The 24,791-nt window shown below is 41.0% G+C and overlaps 1 protein-coding gene across 6 annotated transcripts in view; it reads right to left on the bottom strand.

Annotated features, from left to right (window-relative positions):
• Positions 1 to 7,784: 7,784 nt before the first annotated feature.
• The window catches only part of RNF152 (ring finger protein 152), an 88,180-nt gene continuing 71,173 nt past the window's right edge, over positions 7,785 to 24,791 (bottom strand). For 5 of the 6 annotated variants that reach the window (XM_055297387.2, XM_055297380.2, XM_055297397.2 and 2 more), the window contains one exon: positions 7,785 to 16,307. In XM_055297387.2, the coding sequence (XP_055153362.1) occupies positions 15,561 to 16,172 (612 nt within the window). In that variant the 5' untranslated portion in view covers positions 16,173 to 16,307 and the 3' untranslated portion in view covers positions 7,785 to 15,560. Of the gene's footprint in view, positions 16,308 to 24,493; positions 24,704 to 24,791 lie in introns of those variants that run through there. The other variant, XM_055297406.2, reaches the window with a different exon arrangement.

The following is a 24,791-nucleotide window of genomic DNA, read 5'->3' as shown; positions in this document are numbered from 1 at the left end:
CTCATTCTGTCAACCAGGCTGGCGTGCAGTGGTGCCATCTCAGCTCACTACAACCTCCGTCTCCCAGGTTCAAGTGTTTCTCCTGCCTCAGCCCCCTGAATAGCTGAGATTACAAGCACTTGCCACCATACCCAGCTAATTTTTGTATTTTTAGTGGAGACGGGGTTTCACCATGTTGGCCAGGCTGGTCTCGAACTCCTGATCTCAGGTGATCGGCCCGCCTTGGCCTCCCAAAGTGCTAGGATTATAGGTGTGAGGCACCCCACCAGACCAGAAACTGCTGGGTTTAGATCCTTATATAGGTCACCTGATATAATTGGTATTTTAAAAAGGCAAATAGAAAAACATAAGACTTAAAACCTGTTGCACAATGAAGGTGAATTATATTTAAAGTGAACATTTCACATCTACATCTACAAAAGTTTACATCTTCAAGCTGGCCTAAATCATATTTTGCTTTGTTTGTTAGGTCTTCTCACTGGGAAGATAAAGTATCACCTTGTAATTTGGATTATTTTACACTTTGGCATATGCCATATTTACTGAGCACCTACTATGTAGAGAAGACTGCTTTGGCAACTGTTGGGAAACCAATGATGTATATCTGATCTTGCTTTTGATCTAGTTACAGTCAAGACTAACACATGCTCACACACACTCAAATCTTCCCCCTCCCAGTGCCAGGATGGGGTGAGGAAAGGGAGACCCCCGAAGGAGTGAGAGCGCCCTAAAATGTTCCACCCTAGGCGCCTTGCCTGCCTCACCCCAGCCCTGCCCCCTGCCTCTTAAACCCATACCAAGCAAGCACCATAATTGATACAACAGAATGGAGTGTAATTATGTATTCAAATTAATGGACTATGGGGAAAATGCACAGCATCTGTAGATGGTCAAAGTAATAGGGCAGATAGAGACTTGACATTAGTTAATTCTGATTTACAACCCAGTTGCCAAGCCAGTCAGCCTTGAGCATGAACATTTTGAGGAAGAGAAAATGATTTTATTTCAGGAAGACAGCCGAACAGAAACAGCTCATTAAAATGGGTTTGATGGGAGGGAAAGAGAAAGCGAACTATTCCCCATAGCATTTGCAAGACTCTAAGTGCAGAAAATTATGAGATCTGCCAAGAAAAGAGACCCAACTACCCCGAATATTCCAAAACCGTTGGTGCATCCCGAAGCCTAATAATGTTACCCAATTGTCTCAGCAGACAATATGACATAGACACTCATTCATCCAGCAAATATTTACTGAGCAGCAATTACCCTCCTAGGTGCCGCGGGATGCAGTAGTGAGTGGCAAGAATGGATAGATGCAGTCTATCAGTGACATTGCAGGCAGGAGCAGCGGGCTCTCCCCTGCCAGTGGTGCCAACTTCAAAAGATCTCATTGGAAGTCTTCCCCATTTCACCCCACGTTCACTAATTCTGCTTCTCTGCAAAATTTACTGTTTAGTCTATCCTATATTTTGTAAGCAAAACATCACTTACGTAAACAGAAGTCATTGTAAAATTAATAACCATTTCCATATAAATATACAAAACTATCAATATCTTCTTTGTGAAGGGCTGGAGAAGCTAGCCTGAAACTTAAGGAGGCACAAACATTTTACATAGGAATGAATTTTACCTCTCCAAATGTGGGTGATGAGGCAACAATATGGGATTTTTAAAAAGTAGACAATTTCTTGGTTGTCTGACGTAACGCTACGAAGAAGGTGTGATTTGTCCTAAATGGTTGGGGCAGGGGTATAATTTAATAGGAAACTTAACCAATGCACAGTGGGATCTCGTGTGTTTAAAGTACATAAAAACTGATAGAAATTTATAGAACCTGGATAGTTCTTGTCTTGACTATCTCCTGAGCATATTTGAAAGTAAACAGTATAACTATTGATTTTATTCCATGAAATTTTATTTCAATTAAAATGATGTTTTATGAAATGTATAATTGCTTTGTTTCTCATTTATATGTATTGCCCATGTTCAAAAATTCCTTTTTTTGTTTGCCTAATCTTCTAGGGAGTGGTTCTCAATGCATGGCCCTCTGCCCACTTGGGAGGGCCAATAGGTTTTATTAACAGGTTGCCTACCAACCCCAAAACTTCTTAAATGCCTGAATGAGATCAACTCATTAATAACTGCCTACAGATGATTTGCTAAATTTTGCATTTTTTGAACCAAATGAGTGCTTTTCAGAGCTTAGAGAGTTTAGCAATTGCTCCAATTCTGTATTTTGCTAATTCAATATTTTCCCAACATTGCTAGGCTCCTACTGCATGTGCAAATAATTGAAATTCCTACAATTTGTGGGAAGGATATTTATTATCAGTACTGTCTTGAATTGATCATGTTTTTCTTAATTGCGGTTCTTCTTGCTTAATAGCAAATTATTGTTGGTTTTGCTCATCATTATCAGTTTAGTTTGTTGTGGGTTATTTTTAACCCCACAATATGTAGCAATGAATATTTATAAAATTTAGGCTATAATTTTCTAAAACTAGACTCTGATATGTATGCACTGCATTTAAGTATGATTCATCCATACCCTTATTGCTAAAGCAGATGTATACATATTTCCCCCACAATTTGCTCATGTAAGAAAATTTCATTGGTAATGTGTGCATTACATTTTAGCTTGCAAATTACTTACAATATACCATCAAGGCAAATCTAATATAAGTATTGGGTTATTTTATGTTTACATGATATTGTTTTAAAATAAAAAACAAACCATGAGCTAATGGTTCAATCTTCTTTTGTAAATATGAGCACTTAATTTATAGGTTGGTTGGTTGGTTTGCTTTGGGCCAGCCTTTGATTATCACTTCAACCCAGAAATGAAAGGAGTAAGTCAAAATAGTGAATTATCATTCAAGGCCAGTATTCCCCCAACTGTGTTCTACTAGACATCAATAGACATTCTGCAAATGATGGATTCTTTACTCAAATAAATTGGGAGAAAGTGTTACATGTTATGTTCCCATTTTAGAGATTTCCAGGGCCCCTTAGCATATTGTGATGGTTAATTTTATGTGTCAATTTGGTTAGACCATAATACTAAAATATTTGGTTAAACACCTTTCTGAATGTTGCTGTGAAGACATTTTTTAGATACGATTAACATTTAAATCAGTAGACTTTGAGTAAACCAGACTGCCCTCCATTATGTGTGTGGGCCTCATGCAATCAATTGAAGACCTTAAGAGAAAAAAGACTGACCTCCCCCAAAGAAAGGGGAATTCTTCCAACAGGCTGCCTTCGGGCTCAAGCTGCAGCATTATTTTTTCCCTGGGTCTCCAGCCTGATGACCTACCCTGCAGATTTTAGACTTGCCACAATCTACAATCATGTGAGCCAACTCATTAAAATCTCTCTCTCTCCCTTTCCCCACCCCCACGCCCAACACACACACAATTGGTTCTGTTTCTCTAAAGAACCCTGACTAATCTGCATATTAAAGGCTCTGAAAAGTTATGCAATTAAAAAAAAAAAACTGTTTAACCCAGTTTTTTCCCAGCTTATTTAATCACAAAACATTTTTCATAAAATACCTACCGTTAATAATATCTCAAAACACAGCTTGGAAAATGCCCTTTTCAAGACTATACCTCAGACAGAGGTTTATTTGCAGCCTGTGTCAGCAATATTGGAGTCTGAATCTGTCTAATTCAGAAACTAGTGGCACAAACATTGGAATAAAAGATTCTGTGCATTGTTTTCTTCTGCACAGAGCATAGGCAGAAGAAAATAATTACATGTTACATGAACATGATGAAGCAAATGTCCATTGCAGAGCCAGTTTCACACGTAATTATGTCTTATGAAAAAGTATCTACCTATAAAATCAACCCTATAGTTGCGCTTTTGTAAAATGCTCTTCTATGGGTGCCTTAGTCTGTTTGGGCTGCTATAACAAAATACTACAAACTGGGTGACTTATGAGCAAAAATTTATTTCTCATAGTTCTGGCAGCTGGGAAGTCCAAGATCAAGGTGCTGAGAGATGTGGTGTCTGGTGAGGGCCCATTTCCTGGTTCATAGATGGTGACTTCTAGCTGTGTGTTCACATGGCGGAAGGGGCAAAGCAGCTCCCTTGGGTCCCTTTTGTAAGGACATCAGTCCCATTCATGAGAGCCCTACCCTCATGACCTAATCACCTCACCAAAGGCCTCACCTTCTAATAACATTATCTTGGGGTTTAGCATTTCAACAAATGAATTTGGAGGGGGACACAACATACAGACCATCGCAATGGATATTCTTGGGGACTGGCATGTCACACTGAAACATCATCAATTGCAGTGTAATTGGCACAAGACAATGTACAAACAGCAGGGAGGCTAACAGGAGAAGTCAACTTACCCCAGAGAGAAGTCTCCATGCCCTATGCCTCCTTTTTCTTTTGTGATCCCTTCTTGAGTGTGTTTCCAGAAATGTTCCTCACCGATCCCAATTCATCCCTCAGCTCTTATCCTAGAAGCCACTTTTTCCAAAATGCCTTTTCTGACTCTGCTCCTACCCCAAACCCATCAGGCAAGCCTTCCATCTGTCTTCCTTGTTATATGCATTCAAATCCCCTGCACCTCTGGACCTGGACATTGTTTATTATCAATGCCTGTCTTTCCTACAAGACTCTAAGGTCCACGTGAAGTCAGGGTTCAGAACATGATACCCCAATGTATGGCACCTTGGCATACTGAGTATTTTAAGCTGAAGGAAATTGAGAAAGCTTCAAAAGCAGGAAGGTCTCTCTGACTTTCTCCACCCTCTTTCTCTTGAACTGGGCCATAGAAACTAGAATTCCACCTGCCCCTTCTTTTCTGAAGCAGACCTTAAAACCTAGGAAGCTCACTCTCTGATCTTCTTCCTCCTTTCTCCCCTGAAGATCCCTGTGTGACAGATGTGTCACCTTATAACCAGAGAAAAGAAATGGCATGCAGGGATGCCAGGAGGAATCTGAACAAACAGGTCCTACTAAGTTCCCCCCAACCCCTAGTTTATTACCATAAGATCAGGCCCTTTTGTCCTCCAATTATATTTCTGCATGACTGTCCATAAAAATAATTGCTTCTGAGTCTTTGGGTCTTATTTCTGAGGGCTTCCATGTCACATAAAACTTATATTAAATAAATGTGTTATGCATTTCTCTTATTAATGGGTGTCAGCCATAACCTTGTGATGGTTGAGAAAAGAAGTTTCTCTTTCTCCCCTACATGGTCAGGGACTGTTCCCACCTTGCTCATCTCAGCAGCCATAGTGCCTGGCCATCATGGAAACTCTCAGTGAAGTAACAAAAGGTTGAAGGGACTTTCCTTCTCCCTAATTTTCCTCACGATTCCATAGAAATAATCCTTTCTTGGCCGGGTGCAGTGGCTCACGCCTGCAATCCCAGCACTTTGGGAGGCCAAGATGGGCGGATCACCTGACGTCGGGTGTTCGAGACCAGCCTGACCAACATGGAGAAACCCCGTCCCTACTAAAAAAATACAAAATTAGCCAGGTGTGGTGGCGCATGCCTGTAATCCCAGCTACACGGGAGGCTGAGTCAGGAGAATCACTTGAACCCAGGAGGCGGAGGTTGCAGTCAGCCAAGATTGCACCATTGCACCCTAGCCTGGGCAACAAGAGCGAAACTCCATCACGAAAAAAAAAGAAGACGACGTAATCCCAAACCAGAGTGTTTTCCTGATCCCTCTTTAAAGACCTTCACCCTCTTAACCTTGAAAAAAATCTATGCCAAGAGTCCATGAAATGTTCACATATGCACTCGTATACACACACATGCCCACGCACATGTCTATACATTCACTTACTCTTGCAAATAATAAAAACAAATAGGCATGTGCCAACACAATAGTGTAAAGAGGGGATTCAAGGAGCAGTAGTTTTGGGGAGTGAAAGAGACTGAATCCAATTACAGCTGTGTCACTATATGGGTCAAGTAAAATTGTGCAAAAGTTTTCAAATCTATAAAAAGAAAAGCAGAGATTCAGTCTTGATTCTAGAAACCCTTCCCCTTCTCCCCTGCCATTTACGCAGCCTAGTGCTATATTGTGTACACTGAAAATGGGTTTCTCTTCCAAGAATTATCTCTGAAAACAAAAGCATTAAGAAAAAAATAATGTATTGGCAGGTAGACGGGCTTTCATTTCAGGAAATTTGGCGGAGTGTTGGAGAGCTGTGTGTGTGGAAGGCCTGAGGGTGAGGATGGCATGCAGTGAATGCCAGACCTGGTTACCCTCTCTCTGCACCTTCATATCCCTCTGCCTGATCTTCAGCTACTCACACACATTCCTCCTTTGCAGGGAGCTGGCATGGCCTCAGCCTCTCCTTCCAGGCCCACATCCAGAGGCAGAAAACCTGTGCCACCACCAGTAGTGTCATCTGAAGAGGTTGCCAGTGTGTCTATTCCCAGGCAAGACGCACCTATAGGGCTTTCCCAAGAACCTCCTCTCCTTTGCTGTGTCCCCATCAAGTCTACAGGTGAGTCTTGATAACATAAGACTATAGACACCATTGGCTCCAGGCATGAAGGAGTTAATACCTGGAGAAGTCAGGGTATCTAAATGCCTTCCTTAAATGCCTCTCTGCCTTCTTCCAATCAAGTCCTTCTGTAGCTGATAGAGAGGTTCAAGCATGAGTAACCAACTCTAACAAAGAAATTCCTACCCACCCACCCACCTCTGCCCCACGCTACTTGAAACCAGGAAAATTCACAGATCAGAAAAGTTTAAATATGCCAAATAAATTTTGCACATTTAAAAATACAGAGTAATACAATACTCCTTGCTTTTTTGGTATAAGAAGTGCGTATTGAATCACAGTAATGTCTCTTATTTATTTATTTATTTAGGAGACAAGGTCTCACTCTGTCACCCAGGCTGGAGTGCAGTGGCACAGTCAGGCTCACTGTAGTCTCAAACTCCTAGGCTCAAGCGACTTCTAGGCTCAGCCTCATGAGTAAACTAGGACTACAGGTGTGCACCACCATGCCTGGCTAATTTCCTCATTAATTTTTGTAGAGACAGGGGTCCCACTATGTTGCCCAGGCTGGTCTCAAACTCCTGGCCTCAAGTGACCATCTAGCCTTGGCCTCCCAAAAAAGCTGGGATTACAGGTATGAATCACTGTGCCTGGCCACATCTCACTTTTAAAACTATGGGGATTACTTTATAATTTCCCAGAAAGCCAGAGCATGCTTACACCTGCACCCATGCATATCAGGTCATTGATAGCCCTTAATTAGGAATAGGCTACCTGTTAAACTAAATTGAAATTCATTGATATGATCCAGTTATCGAAAGACAGGGTGCTTTTTATCAAAAAAGTCTCTCCAAAATACCCTATTGATGAGAACATTAATTGAAGGACACCTTTCCAGGCTCAGGGCCAAGAGGCCAAGTCACTCTAACCGACTTCACAGGGGCTGCATGAAGTTGTTCTGTATACGGTGCAACAAGTTGTTCTGTATATGGTTCACCTGGGGCCTGGGGCATGCAGCACAATTTCTAAACAGTGGAGGATAAAGGAAGGGCCACCAGAAGCCATGAAAGCCCAAGTTGCAAAGACAAGCTTGGGCTTACTCATTAAAGATGTGTTTTTGGCCTCTCGGAGGAGCTACTTGAAAGTCACCTCCACTTAAAATCCTTGGTTCAGGATCTTCTTACTGCTTTATCACCCAAGTCTACTAAAATCCTTAGAATAACTGATGATGAAAATCTCAGCCAATTTTTTTTCTTTTCCTGGGGTTAGAAGGGGGAAAAAAACCAATACGTGAGTCTATTTGAAATCATTTTATGAATTTTAATCATAGCAAATGTGTTTTTACAGTAGTCATAAAATCAACATTACCACATATACAAAGGACAAGACACCAGTTTGGCATACAAAAATACCATATATTAAAATTGGGTTCATTGGAAAACTCAGGACTGGCTAAGATACCATCTATAACAGAGAGAGCAAGCAAGAATGCTTTTAAGACATTCAGATTTATAAACAGCAGCTTGATATCCCCTTTACGAAGTCAATATTTGGCAACATTTGGACAATATTTTCTACACAGCCCAGCAGCTCATTTATCTGTAGGGCTATTTGGCCCTTAAAAAAAAAAAAAAAAAAAAGCTCCTAAAATAAATAATCCACATAATTGTAAATGAAACACACCAAGGATTTGAGTTAATAGCCTCTGAGCAGCATTAATATAGCCATTAGACTGGAGTATTTGTTATCAAGAGGGCCAGGGAACCCACCGCTGAAGCCCCAGGGTGGGAGGAACCCTGGGTTGCAGCTACACGGCTTATGTTGGGAGTTTGTAACAGCCCCAAGCTGAAACCAGCTTCTATACCTATGACTGTTGAGTGAGGCAAACACAAACAAGTGGTGAAATGAAAAAATATATGACAGCAACCAGGATATATAAACTGAACTATTCTTGAACTCATTTTCCCAACAGTACTAACATACTCAAGTCAGGATAGATCCACAGGAATAGGCCTTGCATTCCATGGTTAAGAGGATTCCAGAGTCTGTCTGCACTGACGTGGCAACCAACTCTAGAGCGGGCTCTGAAATTGCCTAGTGTGCTAACAATCCAAACCACAAGCACAGGACAGGGTGATAGGGAAAATGGGGCCTCCTTGGACCCTCATCAGCTGAGCACATTACCCCACATGTCTTCAACTGAAGCATCCTGAATTGAACTTGATAGTCCATACTGGAATGACAGATTGTGCTTGACTAAGTTGTCCTAGTTGTCATGTGCTTCTTTCTCCAGCTGGTTTCTGCCATGTCTGGCCTTCAGCTCCTATATGTCTTGTTTTGCAGCTATACTCTTCCTTTATTAAGTATTTTCTCCCTCTGTGGGTATATCTGCCTGTCCCTTCACATAGACCCAGCGCTTCACGTCTCCCTCTCCCTCTCCCTCTCCCTCTACTTAATAGTTGGGTTGTCCCTCAATCCAGAAAATCCTATGAGGATTTGTAAATGAAATCTTCATAGGATTTTCCTAAAGCACAGTGTAGGGTACCAGCTACTGTGTTCTCCCACTATTTAACAGAGGTATCAACTAGATCCCCTTTAAGAGGCATTTGTCATCTCTATTTCCTTCTGCTTACAGCCCATGCTCTTCCACCACTATTATATCCAACTGTCTACTTCTGGATTTTCAAAAAGCAAATGTTGAATTACAAATGGACCATCCCTTTGGAAAACTCCTGTTAGAATAACCCAATAACTCACACCCCAAGGAGATTACAGAAGATTTTCACATGGGCTACTAGCCCTACATCCCATGGCAATAAATTTAGAGCAGTGTTTTAGAACAAAGACAGCTACAGGGAAGCACTCCCACGAAAACAAAGAAAATGCATGCTGTTGCAGACTTCAAGAGGTCCCTCAGTACTCTGCCTCAAATATTACTGATTGTCCCTAAAAATATCATAGTATGAATAATATAAAAAACCTTAGATTAGAATAATAAAATCTAGCTAATGAGATGAGTGTTTCAAGCACCACTACATCATAGGTGAGATATATATAGTGGGATACCCCAGGCAGTGAATTCTGAAAAACAACAAAAAAAAAGTCATTGGCTTGACTGAGCAAGAAAATTTGTGCAGAAAAATGGGAACCAAATTGCAGGGGTTCAGGAATAATGGTGCATTCGCCCTAACCACTTGAGCAGATCCAAAAAATAAGGTATTTGGAAGAAATTAAATGCCCCATCTGCTTATGTTCTTCAATGATCAATGGTTTTCCAATAAAATGTATGCAGTAGAACCTACCTCTTCATACATTTGAAAGGTTTCAAGTGTTTATATAGACACTCCCAAATGTAGTTAGTTTGACATAATGCATGCAGCCCATAGCAACAGTTAAGAAATTAGTATCTAATCCAATATTGTATAACTCACAAATTGGAAAACATGACTAATAACAGTTTTTTACTGATTTTTAACTCCAATTACAGCTAAATCGTGGTGTGTGTGTGTGTGTGTGTGTGTGTAGTAAGTCAGTTGTGTCAGAAAAATCAATGGCTTGAATTTCCACTTATCTTTTAGAAGTGTTTCATGTTGGCTGAGTGCAGTGGCCCATGCCTGTAATCTCAGCACTTTAGGAGGCCGAGGCGGGTGGATCACCTGAAGTCAGAAGTTGGAGACCAGCCTGACCAACATGGAGAAACACTGTCTCTACTTTAAAAAACACAAAATTAGCTGGCCATGGTGGTGCATGCCTATAATCCCAGCTACTCGGGAGGCTGAGGCAGGAGAATAGCTTGAACCTGGGAGGTGGAGGTTGCAGTGAGCAGAGATCATGCCATTGCACTCTGGCCTGGGCAACAAGAGCAAAACTCCATCTCATAAATAAATAAATAAATAAATAAATGTCTCATGTTGAACAAAATCCAGCAACTGAACATCATTGCTTTTTAAATAGACTATTACTTTCAAAACAGCTACTGAATTATCTTGACTATCTTATTCTTCTCAATAGTTTCTGTTTTGGTAAGAATTACCTTGTAGGTGACAATTTACTGAGAATGATGGAAACGTCAAGGAACAGCTTCTCTGTCTAGGTCAGGGATGACAAACTGACTACCTGACACTTCTTATGTGGAAACAAAATGCTGACTGGTGGGCAGCATCATTTTTCTGAGAAAAGATAGAAATCGAGGTCTTTTGTGTATCACTCCTTTTGCACCGATAACTTTTGAACTTCTATCTTCCTATTAAGGCTAAAGAAAGATTACTATCTTGGCAAAAAAAAAAAATTAAATGATTTTTAAAGGCAAGCTAAGGAAAGTCTTGCACATTGATGACTTCTAGAAAACAAAACCAACCCATTTCTGCTAAAATGAAGTAAATGTATTTTGTATATATTCCATTTGGAAAACGATGAAAAGCAGACTAACCAATTTTGAAACAACTTAAGTTTTCAAATAAAGGGATGGGAACTCTTCAAATCAAAATCTAGACTGGAATAAATACCAGATTATCAGTAAGAATCTGGTCTTTATAGGAAAATATATCTCAAACCGAATTTTCTGCTTCCTTTTATTTAGCTAAAAAATAATTATTGTATCTTTAGTAACCTTCAAGTCTCTAAATTTCATGGGCAATATTTTTTACTGTTAAAAAAAGTGCTTTTGTGCAAAGCTTCAAATCTTCAACTCTTTCAGGGATAACTGAAATTTTGCTTAAAAAAGAAAGACACTAAAACAATGTCAAATCTTATTCTAAAAATAGTATCTACATTTTAGTTTGGCATCTGAAAAATGATGCCCACATATGCCTACACCAAATACAATGACAAGCTGGCCGACTTCAAGGGCAAACAAAACCAGTCTGAACACTGCAAAACATGCTTGCTCTTATATTTGCACCTTACTAATACAGCAATGAAGTTTGGATAAGATATTGGAAGTGAACAAGAATTTCATTAGGCTTTTTTTTTTTTCCTGTAACATTTACTTTTTGGCCACAAGACCCTAGACACAATTTCACAGTACAGATCATGCATAGCTTGCAAGTCAAACGTTTTACAGCTACTGTCTAACTACTATTTTTGGAAAATAGGTTAACATGCAGCTAATGATCCCAGAAAAGGGGCTTAATTATGCACTCTTTAAGCTTCACTGATCATTCCTTGGCCTAAAATCTATAAGCAACAGTTCCAAAGGGCAACAATGAATTTTTACTGTCATTCTTGAGATCACATACTTTTTAAGCCCAGAAAGGAATGTTTTGCCTTTTGCCAACTGCATGTCACTAGCCCACAAACTCTCATCTTAGCCTCACTGTTACTCCATTAATACCTTGATGCTGGATCCCCAAGCACTATCACCCGGAACTGCGTCATTCAATATGGCAGCCACTAGACACATAGGGCTATTTAAATTTCAGCTAATTAAAATTAAATAAAATTTGAAATCCAGTTCTTCCCTTGTAGTAACCCCATTTTAACTGCCTAAAAGTCAATGTGCCCGGTGACTACTGTACCAGACGGCACAGGTTTTCAAGCATTTCCATCATCACAGAAAGCCCTATTGAACAGTGCCAATCTAGAAGATCTCACAGGTTATACCATCACATGGTTTAACCTTCAAGAGACCCAATCTGTAAGCCATGCAAAAAATTAAACTTAATTCTATTTTTAAAGAAAATATCTTAGAGCTTTCTGATCATTAAGTATGACTGGAACCAAAAACCAAGTTGCCTTTTCATCACAACTTATGCCCCAAGTCATTATACAAAATTTTTCCAAAGACAATGCTTCTTAGTAGCATTCTTGGCTCTACTTAACATATTAAGCATTCTCTTCCTTATTTCAAGGTCATTAATAAAGATGAAAATTCATGCTTCTTATAGTTTACTATTTACACAACACTCACTGTCCTTTACATACAAGTGGGGTGGGAGGTTTGGACACCAATGTTTTACAATCTTCAAAATTCAAACCACATGGTTTGATAGTTGTCTTTCAACATCTATACTCATCCCTAAGTCAACCCTCCTTTCATTTTCCCAGAGAGGTAGATGCTAACTAAAATGAGTACATAAACCTACAAAAAAATCCGTTAAAGCAATAGTTGACTCAGTAAAGGGTATTCATCAATCCTAGAAAGGATCGTAGCCAGATAGAGACGTAGACAGACCTAGGATGGAGCACGAAGACACTGCAGTGTGAAGTTCATATCCCCCCTTTCCTGCAGAATTACAAAATGGACTCATCTACAAAATGAAGCCACCGGAGGCTGCTTTCAGCTCTAACTTTCTGTGCTTTCCAGTTGTGACTTTTCATTAATGTGCAAGTATGAATCTTGGCCTCTTACGTCAGTGGACTTTGGTCACATGGGTAGATGTGTTTGTTAAGGGTCATTGGTAAATGCCAGAAGAGGCCAGAGCAATGGGATGCCAAGCAACATTAAAACATCATTAAGCCTCTAAAATTATATCTGGCAGACAGATTCTCTCTCTCTCTCTCTCTCTCTCACACACACACACACACACAAGAATGCACACCCCAACAAACAGGTACACAAATAACTGCAAGCAGATCCATTTAAACAATTTAAACAATGTTTCTTAGGTCAGTAAGACTTACAAAAAAAAATCTGATTTGGGTTGTTATTGTTAAATTTAAGGTCAAGAATCTACCATAGAGCCGATTAATTTTGCACTGCTTAATGGCAACTCTAGCATGGGATTGTTTTTAAGTAAAAGTTCTATGGACATTTTTACTCTACAGATTTGCACTAAGAACCACAGGACACTATCATCACACACATTAGTGTCTATATCTAACCTACTTTAACAAGTAGAACTCTATCACGTACTACACTACAGGGTCAGTCATTTCATACTGTACAGAAACATATGCAGATATCACTCACAAAATTAATCTGAATATGGCATAGCTTAAAATTGCAAGGGCAAAGTCTATTTGAAATGTAGCATTCTTAATGCAACACTTCTGTGGTGTGTGTGTGTGTGTGTGTGTGTGTGTGTGTGTATTTTCCTCCAAGAGAAATAGAAATTAGGTCAGACATGCATTACGGCAGCCTGGGAGAATTTGAGAAATTGACACTAACCCAACAGTATATTATGTTATGTAATAGAGGATAGTATTCAGCTAATATGATACCTAAATTATTAATACCAAATAAATCCTAGATTATTTGTTGTATAATGCCCAAGAGCTTACACAATAAAATGGCATTTTAACCTAATTTCTATTTTGAGCTTTCAAATACATTTCCTAAAGGTTTTATGACAAATTTGAAAAATCAGAGCTCACAATTTTATGTTGAATTCTCATGCCAATTAGCAATATTAGCTTTGTATTCTAGCCATTGTATTTTTGTTTTATTTCACATTAATTCCATCACTTTCATATGCATATTTTGTGCTGCTTGAAGATAACAGGCAGCATGTAAATAAATTGAATTGTCTTGACCTCACAGGGCTATTTTGTAGCCTTGCTTTTTGGAATTAGCCCTGCTTGTCTTTCCTTCACTTCCCCCCACCCTCCTCACCATTTTCAGGGATTGAGTGGAACATAAAAACAGTTATATTTATAAGTGGAGTCCTTGTCACATACCACTTGCTTCATGAATTCCATAAAAGAAGTTAGATGAGAACTGTAAAGCTCACAGCTCTTTCTGAATGCGCATGCACCCAGGGATAGGAATTTATCACTTACTTCTAGCAGATCTTTCTTCATGAGCATCTATAGATCATTACACATTTAAGAATATTTGACAGTTTATGAGGAACCGGTCCACTTATATTGGGAATTTGAGCTGTTAGTTTACCTTGCCACCTTTCTCAATAAAAACGTGTTAAAATACAGGAGATCTTCTCTCATATCAACAAGAAGAAACTGGAATTCTAACTGGCTTAACTCTTGTGGAAGAGCATCTTTCAAAAAAGAGTCACAGATCATCTATTAAAATGTCCGCCCGGGTTGGCCATCAGTCACAAACTCATGGCCAGCACAAGACTCCAAAACCAAGAGAAAAGACACTCTTCTGTTACTCTCCATTTGCCTCTTACAAAATGCAGGACTTAAATACACAGAAGGGGAGCGAGTGTTGCAGGTGACGTGTAGGAGACTCCTCGCTGGGTCAAGATGTCCATGAAGTGGCCACCGCTTCAGAGACTTGACTCATTCATGCCCATTGAAGTCTGAATCCCAGGATTCTTCAGCAAAGACTCAAACACCTGAGGTAAATCAAATTAGACACACATACACACACACACAACTACACAATATTTACATTTGAAATTCTTATTTTGTGAGATGGCTTGAGGAAAATCGGCATACAGGTTTCCTGTGGGATTAGACGTTTCTCATGATTTCTCAGTTTATTGCTCCCCTGTTGAGCTTTCAGTTTCATAAACACGTAGCGAGGTCTAATTACAAGTGAAGAAAAGGAAGGTTCATGACAAAACACAACACATTGGAGACACTTGTTCAAATATTTTCTCCAAAAAAAATGACTGTCCGTTTTGACTTATTTTGTTTTGGTGCCATTCAAAATGTATAAAAAGCCTTAGCAACTAAATGAAGACTGGGTTTCAATAAAAAGAAAAAAAAAAGTAAAGAAGCCAGCAGTGCATGTCTTCACTGAATTTTTACACAGATTTGCAGGTTTAATTCTACTTGTCTACATAGCATCTTTGTTTGAATCTACTGCATTTAGAGAAGGTCACATTGTACGCACTTGCACAGTTTAACGTCTAAGTAGAATATGTCTATCTTGTAACATGATTTTGAAAAATCATAAATTACAATCCATTGAATACATGATTATGAGGATGCATGCAATCATCTTCCAAGCTGTTGCCATCAACACTCAGAACAATTCACCTGGTATCTTGTTGAGACCTCACCTTCTGCCCTTTGTGTCTGTCTTGGGGTAATCAAGAGGCAACCCAGAGGCCAGCGCTCAGCACCAAATGGTCAGTGTCGCCCCCCATCTTCTCACCGGGATCTCATCATCAACCTGCTCAACCCCTAAGTTGGCACCCACAAGAGACTTCCCTGCAGCCCTCTTCAGCCACAGGATATCACAGTGAAGCGCTTAGAAATGCAAGACATGTTGTGAAGCACGATGCCGAGGAGGAAGACCAAGACGCAAGCCACCAAGATGACAGTGCACACCCCCGACCAGGTGGAGCTTTTCACCACGCCCCGCCTGTCCTGCTCCTCCTCTGCCACCTCCTGGGGAGCCCCGCCTTGCAGAGGCTGCTGTTCAGCAGGGATGGTCACCACGGTGACGGACTTCTGCTGGCTCGCGGGCAGCAGGCGGCAGCCCATGTCTCCGGGCAGCAGCGCACGCTCCTTGGAGATGGGCAGGGGCAGCATGTAGCACCCATTGCTGGGAAGTTTGATGAAGACCGGGGTGTGTTCAGAAGTGTGTGGAATGGCGATGACAGCCAGGACCTCTGGGTCGTCCGGGAGCTGCGACACGGAGAAGCCAGGGGGCAGCTTGGTGACACCACGGCACCAGGGGCACCGCACATCCTTCTGGCTGGTCCTCATCTGCTGGAGGCACACTGAACAGCAGGTGTGCTTGCAGTCCAGCAACTTGGGCCTGCGCCGGGGGCTGTAGTAATTGAAACAGATCTGACATTCCAGCAGAGAGTCCTGGGACAGTGTCTCCATGGTGGACCGTGAGCAGGAAGGGCAAGGCCAAGGTGAAGGGGAAGGAGCTGCTTGTCAGAGGCCACCGCCCTGTGCCTTTGCAGTGCAGGTGATGGCAAGCTCACAGGCATCCAGTACTCGCAGGTGTGTTCATTTCTGAGAGAGACAAATAATGCAAACAATCTTAATTATTTCAAAGAAGTTGAGATGTCAACATATCTAATGGATTTATACCATTGCTCAAAAGTCTTGACACTGGGCCAAAAGCCTAAAATTTTACCATTCTTCAGACTACAGGATTCCCATAACGCCCAGTGAAAGGTGAATGAAAGTTGTCTCAGAGAGCATGTCATGGCAAATACTTTGTTCAGTTCTAAAAAAAATGAACAACTCCAATAGTTGCAGACGATGCGTCCGTATTTCATAAAGAGGGAGTCTTTCGTTTCTGTTTTGTACATTTCAGCAAACTCTGGGTCATCCTTCTAAAATATACTGGAGAAACTCTCCGGCTTCCAACAAGTTCATAGCATTTCCTAGAAGTAAATTTCTCTCCTTAGATCCTCTGACCTTTTTTCCTGACTCTACTTACCCACTTGTAAGTCTTAATTGCAAGATTTAGGCAACTTCACAAACCTAGGTACTTCCTGTAACTAGCTCGCTCAGTTTACATATATGGGTTAGGATTGTTCCTCTTCACAGAGGAGTAAAGTGACACTGCAGAAGAAGCACACGAAGGCATCTTTTATCTTTCCCAACAAACCATTTGAAGAGAACAAAACAAAAAACCCCAAACAGCAACAAAACCAAAAGCAGCAGCGAACCTTAAGGCGGTGTGGATCACAAAGGCACACTCCTCACAAAGGCATCACTGACATTTTCCAGTCAGTTCTTTTTGTTTCGTTACTACTTAGGCTTGTACCAAGTAACACAACTAAAAGCAAGTACAACTGACCCACGAACAACACAGGTTTGAACCACATGGATCCACTTAAGTACAAATTTTTTGAATAGATACAGTCAGCCCTTTCTATGAGTGGGTTCTGCATCTGCGACCAAATGACATCAAAAATACAGTGTTCTCAGGATGCAAAGTCCCTGTATACCGAGGGCCGTCTTTTCATATTCTTGGGTTTTATAACACCAACTGTGGGCCTTGAGTATTTGCAGGTTTTGGTATACATGGGGGTCCTGGAACAAATGCCCTCAAATAGATAGATGACTAAACCATTAATTCCCTAATTGAAATCAAATATTCTATAGTTAAGGGTTGTCAGAGAAGACTGGCAAGCATTCCTCATTGTAAAAAAAAAAAAAAAAAAAAAAAAAAGAGCAGTGTTAGCATCCTGGTATGGAGGGGAGGCAGAGAAACTTATTTCAACTTCACTGAAGTTTGGGAATGTCCTCTAATGCTCCACTGGCATTTCAATAAAGGCTGCCTGACTCAGTTTCCCATTGAAAGCATCCAAATTATGTATCCCTGGATAGAGCCATGATGACTCTAGAAAGAATTACTCAACCACTATTGCAGAAAAAATTGCTAGTCCTAGAATCCCACCAACACCTAGAGATGGGAGCTATAACAAATAGATAAGCTCCTTCACATTTTTCTTAAAAGTGACCCTTCTTTTTCCTTTCTAATTTCCTTTGTGAAATTAAGAAAGCATCCCCCCCCCATGATATATAATGTGTTAACAATCAAAATTAAGAACGCACCAAAAACCAACCTGGCCAATGTGGGGGCTCACACCTGCAATCCCAGCACTTTGGGAGGCTGAGGAGGGGGAATCGTTCGAGCTCAGGAGTTTGAGACCAGCCTGGGCAACAGAGTGAAACCCTATCTCTACAAAAAATACAAAAACTAGCTAGGCATGGCGGCAAGCACCTCTAGTCCCGGCTACTCAGTAGGCTGAGGTGGGAGGACCACCTGAGCCTGGGAAGTTGAGGCTGCAGTGAGCCGTGTTTGCATCACTGCCCTCCAGCCTGGATGACAGAGTGAGACCCTGTCTCAAACAAAACAAAAACAAACAAACAAAAAAAAAAAAAGAAAAAGAAAACCAGTTCAAAGACAAAAATAACCACTGTTAAAAACTAGTAGCAATCAGAAGATCAACATACTTTAAAATATATTAGCTATATTAAAAAACACTTCAGTTACTGAAAGTGAAATACAGTAATGTAGCATTCAGAAAGTTCATATCAAGATCAACTACACAGCTATCCACTAATTCAAAAAATATTCATGGAATATCTGTTGTGCACAAAGCACAATGCTAAATACTGTAGGATATAAATCAGACCCAGATTCTACCCGAAAACAACTTAAACTTAGGTAAGAAGGAACACATGAATATATATTTTTCTTTTATTCATTTATTCATTCAAATTTTCATTGAATATCTACTATGTGTCAAGCATGATGTTTCTTTTTGTCCCTTGTAACTAAGATCTTGTCATTGCCCATAAGAAAGTCCTGGCCTAGAGATAGGAGTGCTAAGTACTTAGACAATTGTAACGTAAATACAAGGTACCCTAAGGGAGCCAAAGGAATCAGGGGGAGTTTAGTGAAAAATCTGGATTATGGAATTAGACACAAAAAAATCAGAGGACAGGCTATTTTCAGGTTATGGAATCAGAATTGAGCAAAGGAAAGAAGGTGAGCGATTACAGAATTATTTCCTATTCTACCTGGGACACTGGCTAGAGGACTGGTTCTAATACTAGAGTAACTTACGGAAGTCTTCTCTAAGAGTTTGATCGTTTTAGCCCTTACAGTCTCTGATACAGATGTCTTTTAAAGAAATAAAACTCTCAGAGAACCTGCAAGCACTCTCCCCAGACCCAACCAGGGATAGCAGATCCCACAGGGAGGGGAGAAATGAGCTTAGTCAGGCACAGGCCACAGACTGTGGACTGTGGGCAGCCCCCAGTGCCAGGCCAAGGATTCAGGAGTTTAGAGTGAGCAATGGGAAAACACCAGAAAGGTTAAGAGTAGCAGAACAATTCATTCAAGGGAAGACTGGAAAGACCTATTAGGAGGCTATTACATGAGACAAGAGTTAATGAGTAGCTGAAGTGAATAGTGATGATTAGGACGGAATGATGAGATGTGAGAAGAGGTTCACAGAATTCCAGCAGGATTTTGCAGGGTATTGCAATGAGGTTGTACAGTGAAAGAAGCCAAAAATGAAGCCTTTAGAGGAAGGTAGCGTCATTATGAGAAATAGGGATCAGGAAGAGAAATGCAATGAGTTCTGTTCAGCCCATATTCCACTGGAGGTGTTGGGGAAGGTATTTAAGTTATTCAGGAAGATATTAAAGAGTCAAAGAGAAGTCAGGCACAGTGGCTCACGCCTGTAATCCCAGCACTTTGGGAGGCCAAGGCAGGTGGATCACTTGAGGCCAGGAGTTTGAGACTAGCCTAGCCAACATAACGGGACGCTGCCTCTACTAAAAATAAAAAAATTAGCTGGGTGTGGTGGTGCACACCTGTAATCCCAGCTACTCAGGAGGCTGAGGCAGGAGAATCACTTAAACCCGGGAGGCGGAGATTGCAGTGAGGCAACATCGTGCCACTGCACTCCAGCCTGAATGACAGAGTGGGGCGCTATCTCAGAAAAAAAAAAAAAAAAAAAAGAATCCGGCCGGGCACGGTGGCTCACGCCTGTAATCCTAGCACTTTGGGAGGCCCAGGCAGGCGGATCACAAGGTCAGGAGATCGAGACCATCCTGACTAATATGGTGAAACCCCATCTCTACTAAAAATACAAAAAATTAGCCGGGCGTGGTGGTGGGCTCCTATAGTCCCAGCTACTCGGGAGGCTGAGGCAGGAGAATGGCATGAACCCAGGAGGCAGAGCTTGCAGTGAGCCAAGATCGCGCCACTGCACTCCAGCCTGGGTGACAGAGCGAGACTCCATCTCACAAAAAAAAAAAAAGAGTCAAAAAGAGTAGGATAAAATTCTTCTATAATTTTATACCCAAGGTAATACATTTTTTTTTCTTAAAACAAAACAAAATACAGGGTTCATTGGTGAATCCTGCTCTATCTCTCTCCAAGTTAAAGCGCGCAGACAGCGATCGGGTGAGACTATGATTGACTCTACTGAGATGTAGCTGTGCCTGCGGGGAAGGATTGCTCACGGTGAGCTACAGGTGGGTAGGAACAATAAAATTGAGGCAGGGTACAAAATTTTACAGACTCCTGCAATTTTATGAATTTGGAGAGACTTTTAACAGGAAACCCCTCAATTGCAAATGAGGTTGGGGACAAAAATGTTTCATGACATCATATTAAAACAGTGACCACCGATTTATGTATTAACCTTCTTCCTTTCCATACTATTTACCTTAACTTCTACATCACAATGTGGGAAGCAGCTCAGCAGAGTGGGAAGAATGGAGGTTTGGGACTCAAAGAACCTTGGGCTCAAAGCCTAGCTCTGTCACTAACCAGCTGTGATACCAGGCCAAAGTCATTTACCTTCTCTGAGCCTGCTTTCTCCCTGGCCAAGCAGGGATAATGGAGTTGTGGCTGAAGGTCAAGTGAGCTCAGGGGATCCACATACTTCCACACAGTGAAAGGTTCAGAGAGGACAGTGCTTGTTCTCCACTTCCTCTCCACTCAGTCTAGTGCTCTGCACTGAGGCACAGGTCTGCCCAGAGGCACTTCCTGGCTATCAAAGAGCTGCCACTTGGAACAGCTTGGGAGGAGGCATGCAAGTGTTCTTCCTGGCCCTGCCCCAAGACCTGCGTACCATCATTTGTCAACAAAACCAATATGCAATTTTATTCATGAATTTATGTTCCAAGTAATGTTCCCTTAATTTGTGTTAAGCTCCCTTAAAATTAGATTATCCTATTCAATTTCCAACTCTATCCAAGTAAGTTCTAGGCCTTGCAACTCAAGCTGAACACAAAAACAGAATGGGAAAACAGTTCCTATTTTCCATGCTCAGCCACTTAAGCCATTTTGACAGCAGCCTCTCTGATTTATGCACTGATTTGTTCTACATGAAGCCAGCCTGTACTGCATTCCAGTTTATTTTCTGGAGCATAATTAGTAATGATGATGATTCGTTAGATAAAGAGAAGGAAATTTATGAGGCTATGGAGTGAAGCTAATGATGGATCATTCCTTCCCTCTTTCATCATAAAGTCTAAAGATGTGCGTCAACTATAGAAGAAAGAATGGAAACCAAGTCCATGTAGACCAGAAAAGAAATTCAGAGTTCCCTGTCAAGTGTGTTATAATAAACACGTATCAGTGATTACTTTAGGGCAGGGGTCTCCAACCCCCAGGCCACCAACCAGTACCAGTCTACAACCTGTAAGGAACCGGGCTACACAGCAGAAGGTCAGCAGCTGGTGACAGATAATTATCGCCTGAGCTCCACCTCCCGTCAGATCAGCGATGGCATTAGATTCTCATAGGAGCACAAATCCTATTGTGAACTTCACATGCGAGGGATCTAGATTGCACACTCTTTATGAGGATCTAACTAATGCCTGATGATCTGAGGTGGAACAGTTTCATCCTGAAACCATCGCTCCCTACCCATCCGTCCTGTGGAAAAATCGTCTTCCACAAAACCGGGACTGCTGCTTCAGAGACCAGTGTTTGGCCTTGTTTTCCTTACAGGAAGAGCAAGATGTGATATTCCAATAAAATACTCATTAAGATTTAAAGGGAAAGAGTACTTCAGTAGCATGCAGAAGAACATGTATATAAGAAAATATATGAGAACAATTTTTAAATCTCACCACAATTTATTTGAAAAAAACTTAAAGTCAAGAGCAAAGAGAAAAACAGACCACAAAGAGAAGAATAGTGGCTCAGGGAGGGCATTCTCAAAAAATAGATGGCTCCCAAGATAGAACTTATTTCAAACATAACCTCATGAAACAGTACATAGTTACATAAATAGTATTAATTGAACAATATATAGATAAACAAAAAGGGTCTTTGTGTTGTTGCTGTTGTTATTTTGAGGCCATAGATATTTGGTGCTTTTGAAAGTCCTTTACAATCACGATTTACTTTCACAAAATAAAATTTCTTTTTAAAAAGTATACATAATTTTATGCATCTTTTGAAAAGGTACAGGTGTGACAAAGTGCGCCCATTCATTTGGTAGGTGGTAAAATAGCAAAGATCTCCAACATTGAATTTTTATAATCCCAGTTGCTTTTAGAAGTCTAGGCATATGAGCCCCAGGATGAAAAAAGCCAGTGAAGTAGATAATCCAGATAGTTTTACTCTGCTTACACTCTTAAGAATCTTCATATATTCTGCGACAGTGGGGTTAATTATGAAGCCTCTCTGTGGAATTGTGGCCTGAGCTGATATTGATTACATCTGGCTGACCTTGAAGTGTTCCATTTGATAGTCTCTATGAGGACCTTAAATTCAATGGTTGTGTTGAGAAAAAACTCAAATGCAGAGATTAAACTAGGCACTACATTGCTTTTCTTTTCCTATTGAAATAGCACATCTTTCTGATACAGGCCATCTACTTAAATCTTCAACAAAATATAAATATTTGAAATGGGATTAAACAAAATAATCACAATTCCATTTCATCTGGTATTTCAGCTGGCTTGCCAGCCACTTAGTTATATTGGATCTTAGCAAACACTCCAATTAGTGGCAAGAATGGGAATGCCCAGTGACAGATGTGTCATTGACTTTTTGTCCTCTGGTAGCAAAGAGCAATCCTTCCAGGGCACAACTGCTGCATACATGCGTAGTCCAATTGATGTAACTATAGTCATTGTTTTAATGGAGCAGGACTTTGACAAATCTCAACTGAGAATTCCATTGGCTTGAGCTCTAATATTTGCACAGTTTCCTCCTGTGAGCATCCTAGTTTGCTGTATTTGATGAAGCAAAGAAACCAGAAAGTGAAAATTGTCATTTAAACATGTTTTTTGTTTTTTTGAGACGGACTCTCACTCACCCAGGCTGGAATGCAGTGGTGCAATCTTGGCTCACCACAACCTCTGCTTCTTGGGTTCAAGCTATTCTCCTGCCTCAGCTTCCTGAGTAGCTAGGATTACAGGCGTGCACCACCACATCCGGCTAATTTTTTTGTATTTTTAATAGACATGGGGTTTTGCCATATTGGCCAGGCTGGTCTCGAACTCCTGACTTCAACTGATCTGCCCGTCTCAGCCTCCCAAAGTGCTGGGATTACAGGCGTGAGCCACCATGACTGGCCTTTTGGTTATTTAAGATGTTTAAATATTTAAACAGGGAATAGGGCAGGCGATGCTGACAGTGCTGGAGGCCAACTGGCCCAGGTGGCGGAGGCAGGCAGGATGGGACCGAGAGAGTAATACTGGCTGAACCAGACAAAAGCAGCACACCATCCAGAAGGCCAAGGTCACCCCAGGGACTCAACACACAACTGAAGGCCTGGCCCTGCCAGCACAGCCCACTAAGACAACTGTGGGCCCAATTGGCCTGGCTGCAGCCTAGGTGCTGTCCCTGTCTGGATGTGCCATGGAGCCAAGGGCATCCTGTGCCAGGGGACTCTGCTAGGGTATGTGCCAATTCTGTCACTACAAAACTCAACTAACTAAGCGCCATGGTCACCAGAGAGGTATTTACCCAGCCCCAGGTGCATTTTGTTTATGTCAAATTAACAAACAATGAATGAATTTGACACCTCCATGGTTTGGTGATGCATATTTAAAAATCAAAGTATATTGGAATCTAGACATTTTTAGGAATTAAAGCCACATGTCAGTATTGCAATGAGTGATGATAACTACTGGTGTTTGTTTGGATATCTGCCAATCATTACTATTAGGTATCAGGAGACAGGGATTCTAGCTCTTATTCTGTCATTACATAGATAGGTTACCTTAAGCAAATAACCTCTAGATGAGCCTCCTATTTCCTCCCCTGACAAATGAGGACTCTGGATTAGATGGTCCCCTAAAGCACTTTCTAGTAAAAATATTCTATGACCTAAATAATTGCTGAAAACACTGCTGGGTTTCCAATCGCATGGCAGTACTGCCAGGCCACTTATTCTATGCTTCTCATCCCTGACAGATCATTTACAAATATTATCTGTTAGTGATCTGGCAAGAATGCGCATTTATGTGAGATGGGGGAGTGGGCATATAAACTACTTAGAAATTTCTCCCCTGATGCCTTCAACCTAATGAGTGCATCTAGCTAGAGCCCATATCCTAACAGAAAATGCTACAACTTCAACTTGTTAGCAACTATCAAAAGAAAAACTCTTTCAAGTCTAATCAGCAGCCTTCCCAGATCAAGAAAGATATTCCTATTACCCAAACTTGTTACCAGATGAAGGGGGTCCCAACTCTACCTTGAAAAGAAGCTGCACAGTTTTCTGGCTTCTGCAGGAAGCCAAGGTTAGCGCTGGCATTCATCAAACACATGGCTTTATCTTCATTTGTTCTGATCGCTCAGTGACAGTCAAGAAAAAGTTGCTCATGGTCATTAAAGCAGGAAAGAGCTATAAAAGACTGTCAGGAGATCCCCAGGCTCCCTGGAAAGAGGGAGTGATAAAAGATGCTGACAAACAGACAGACAGACAGGTAGAGCAAATAAAGATGATCAATTACCCTGACTGCTAGAATTCTGAATAGAGTTGAAATAACTGA

Source organism: Symphalangus syndactylus, chromosome 1, assembly GCF_028878055.3.
Source record: "Symphalangus syndactylus isolate Jambi chromosome 1, NHGRI_mSymSyn1-v2.1_pri, whole genome shotgun sequence".
Taxonomy (NCBI): Eukaryota; Metazoa; Chordata; class Mammalia; order Primates; family Hylobatidae; genus Symphalangus; species Symphalangus syndactylus.
This window is presented reverse-complemented; position numbering and strand designations above follow the sequence as displayed.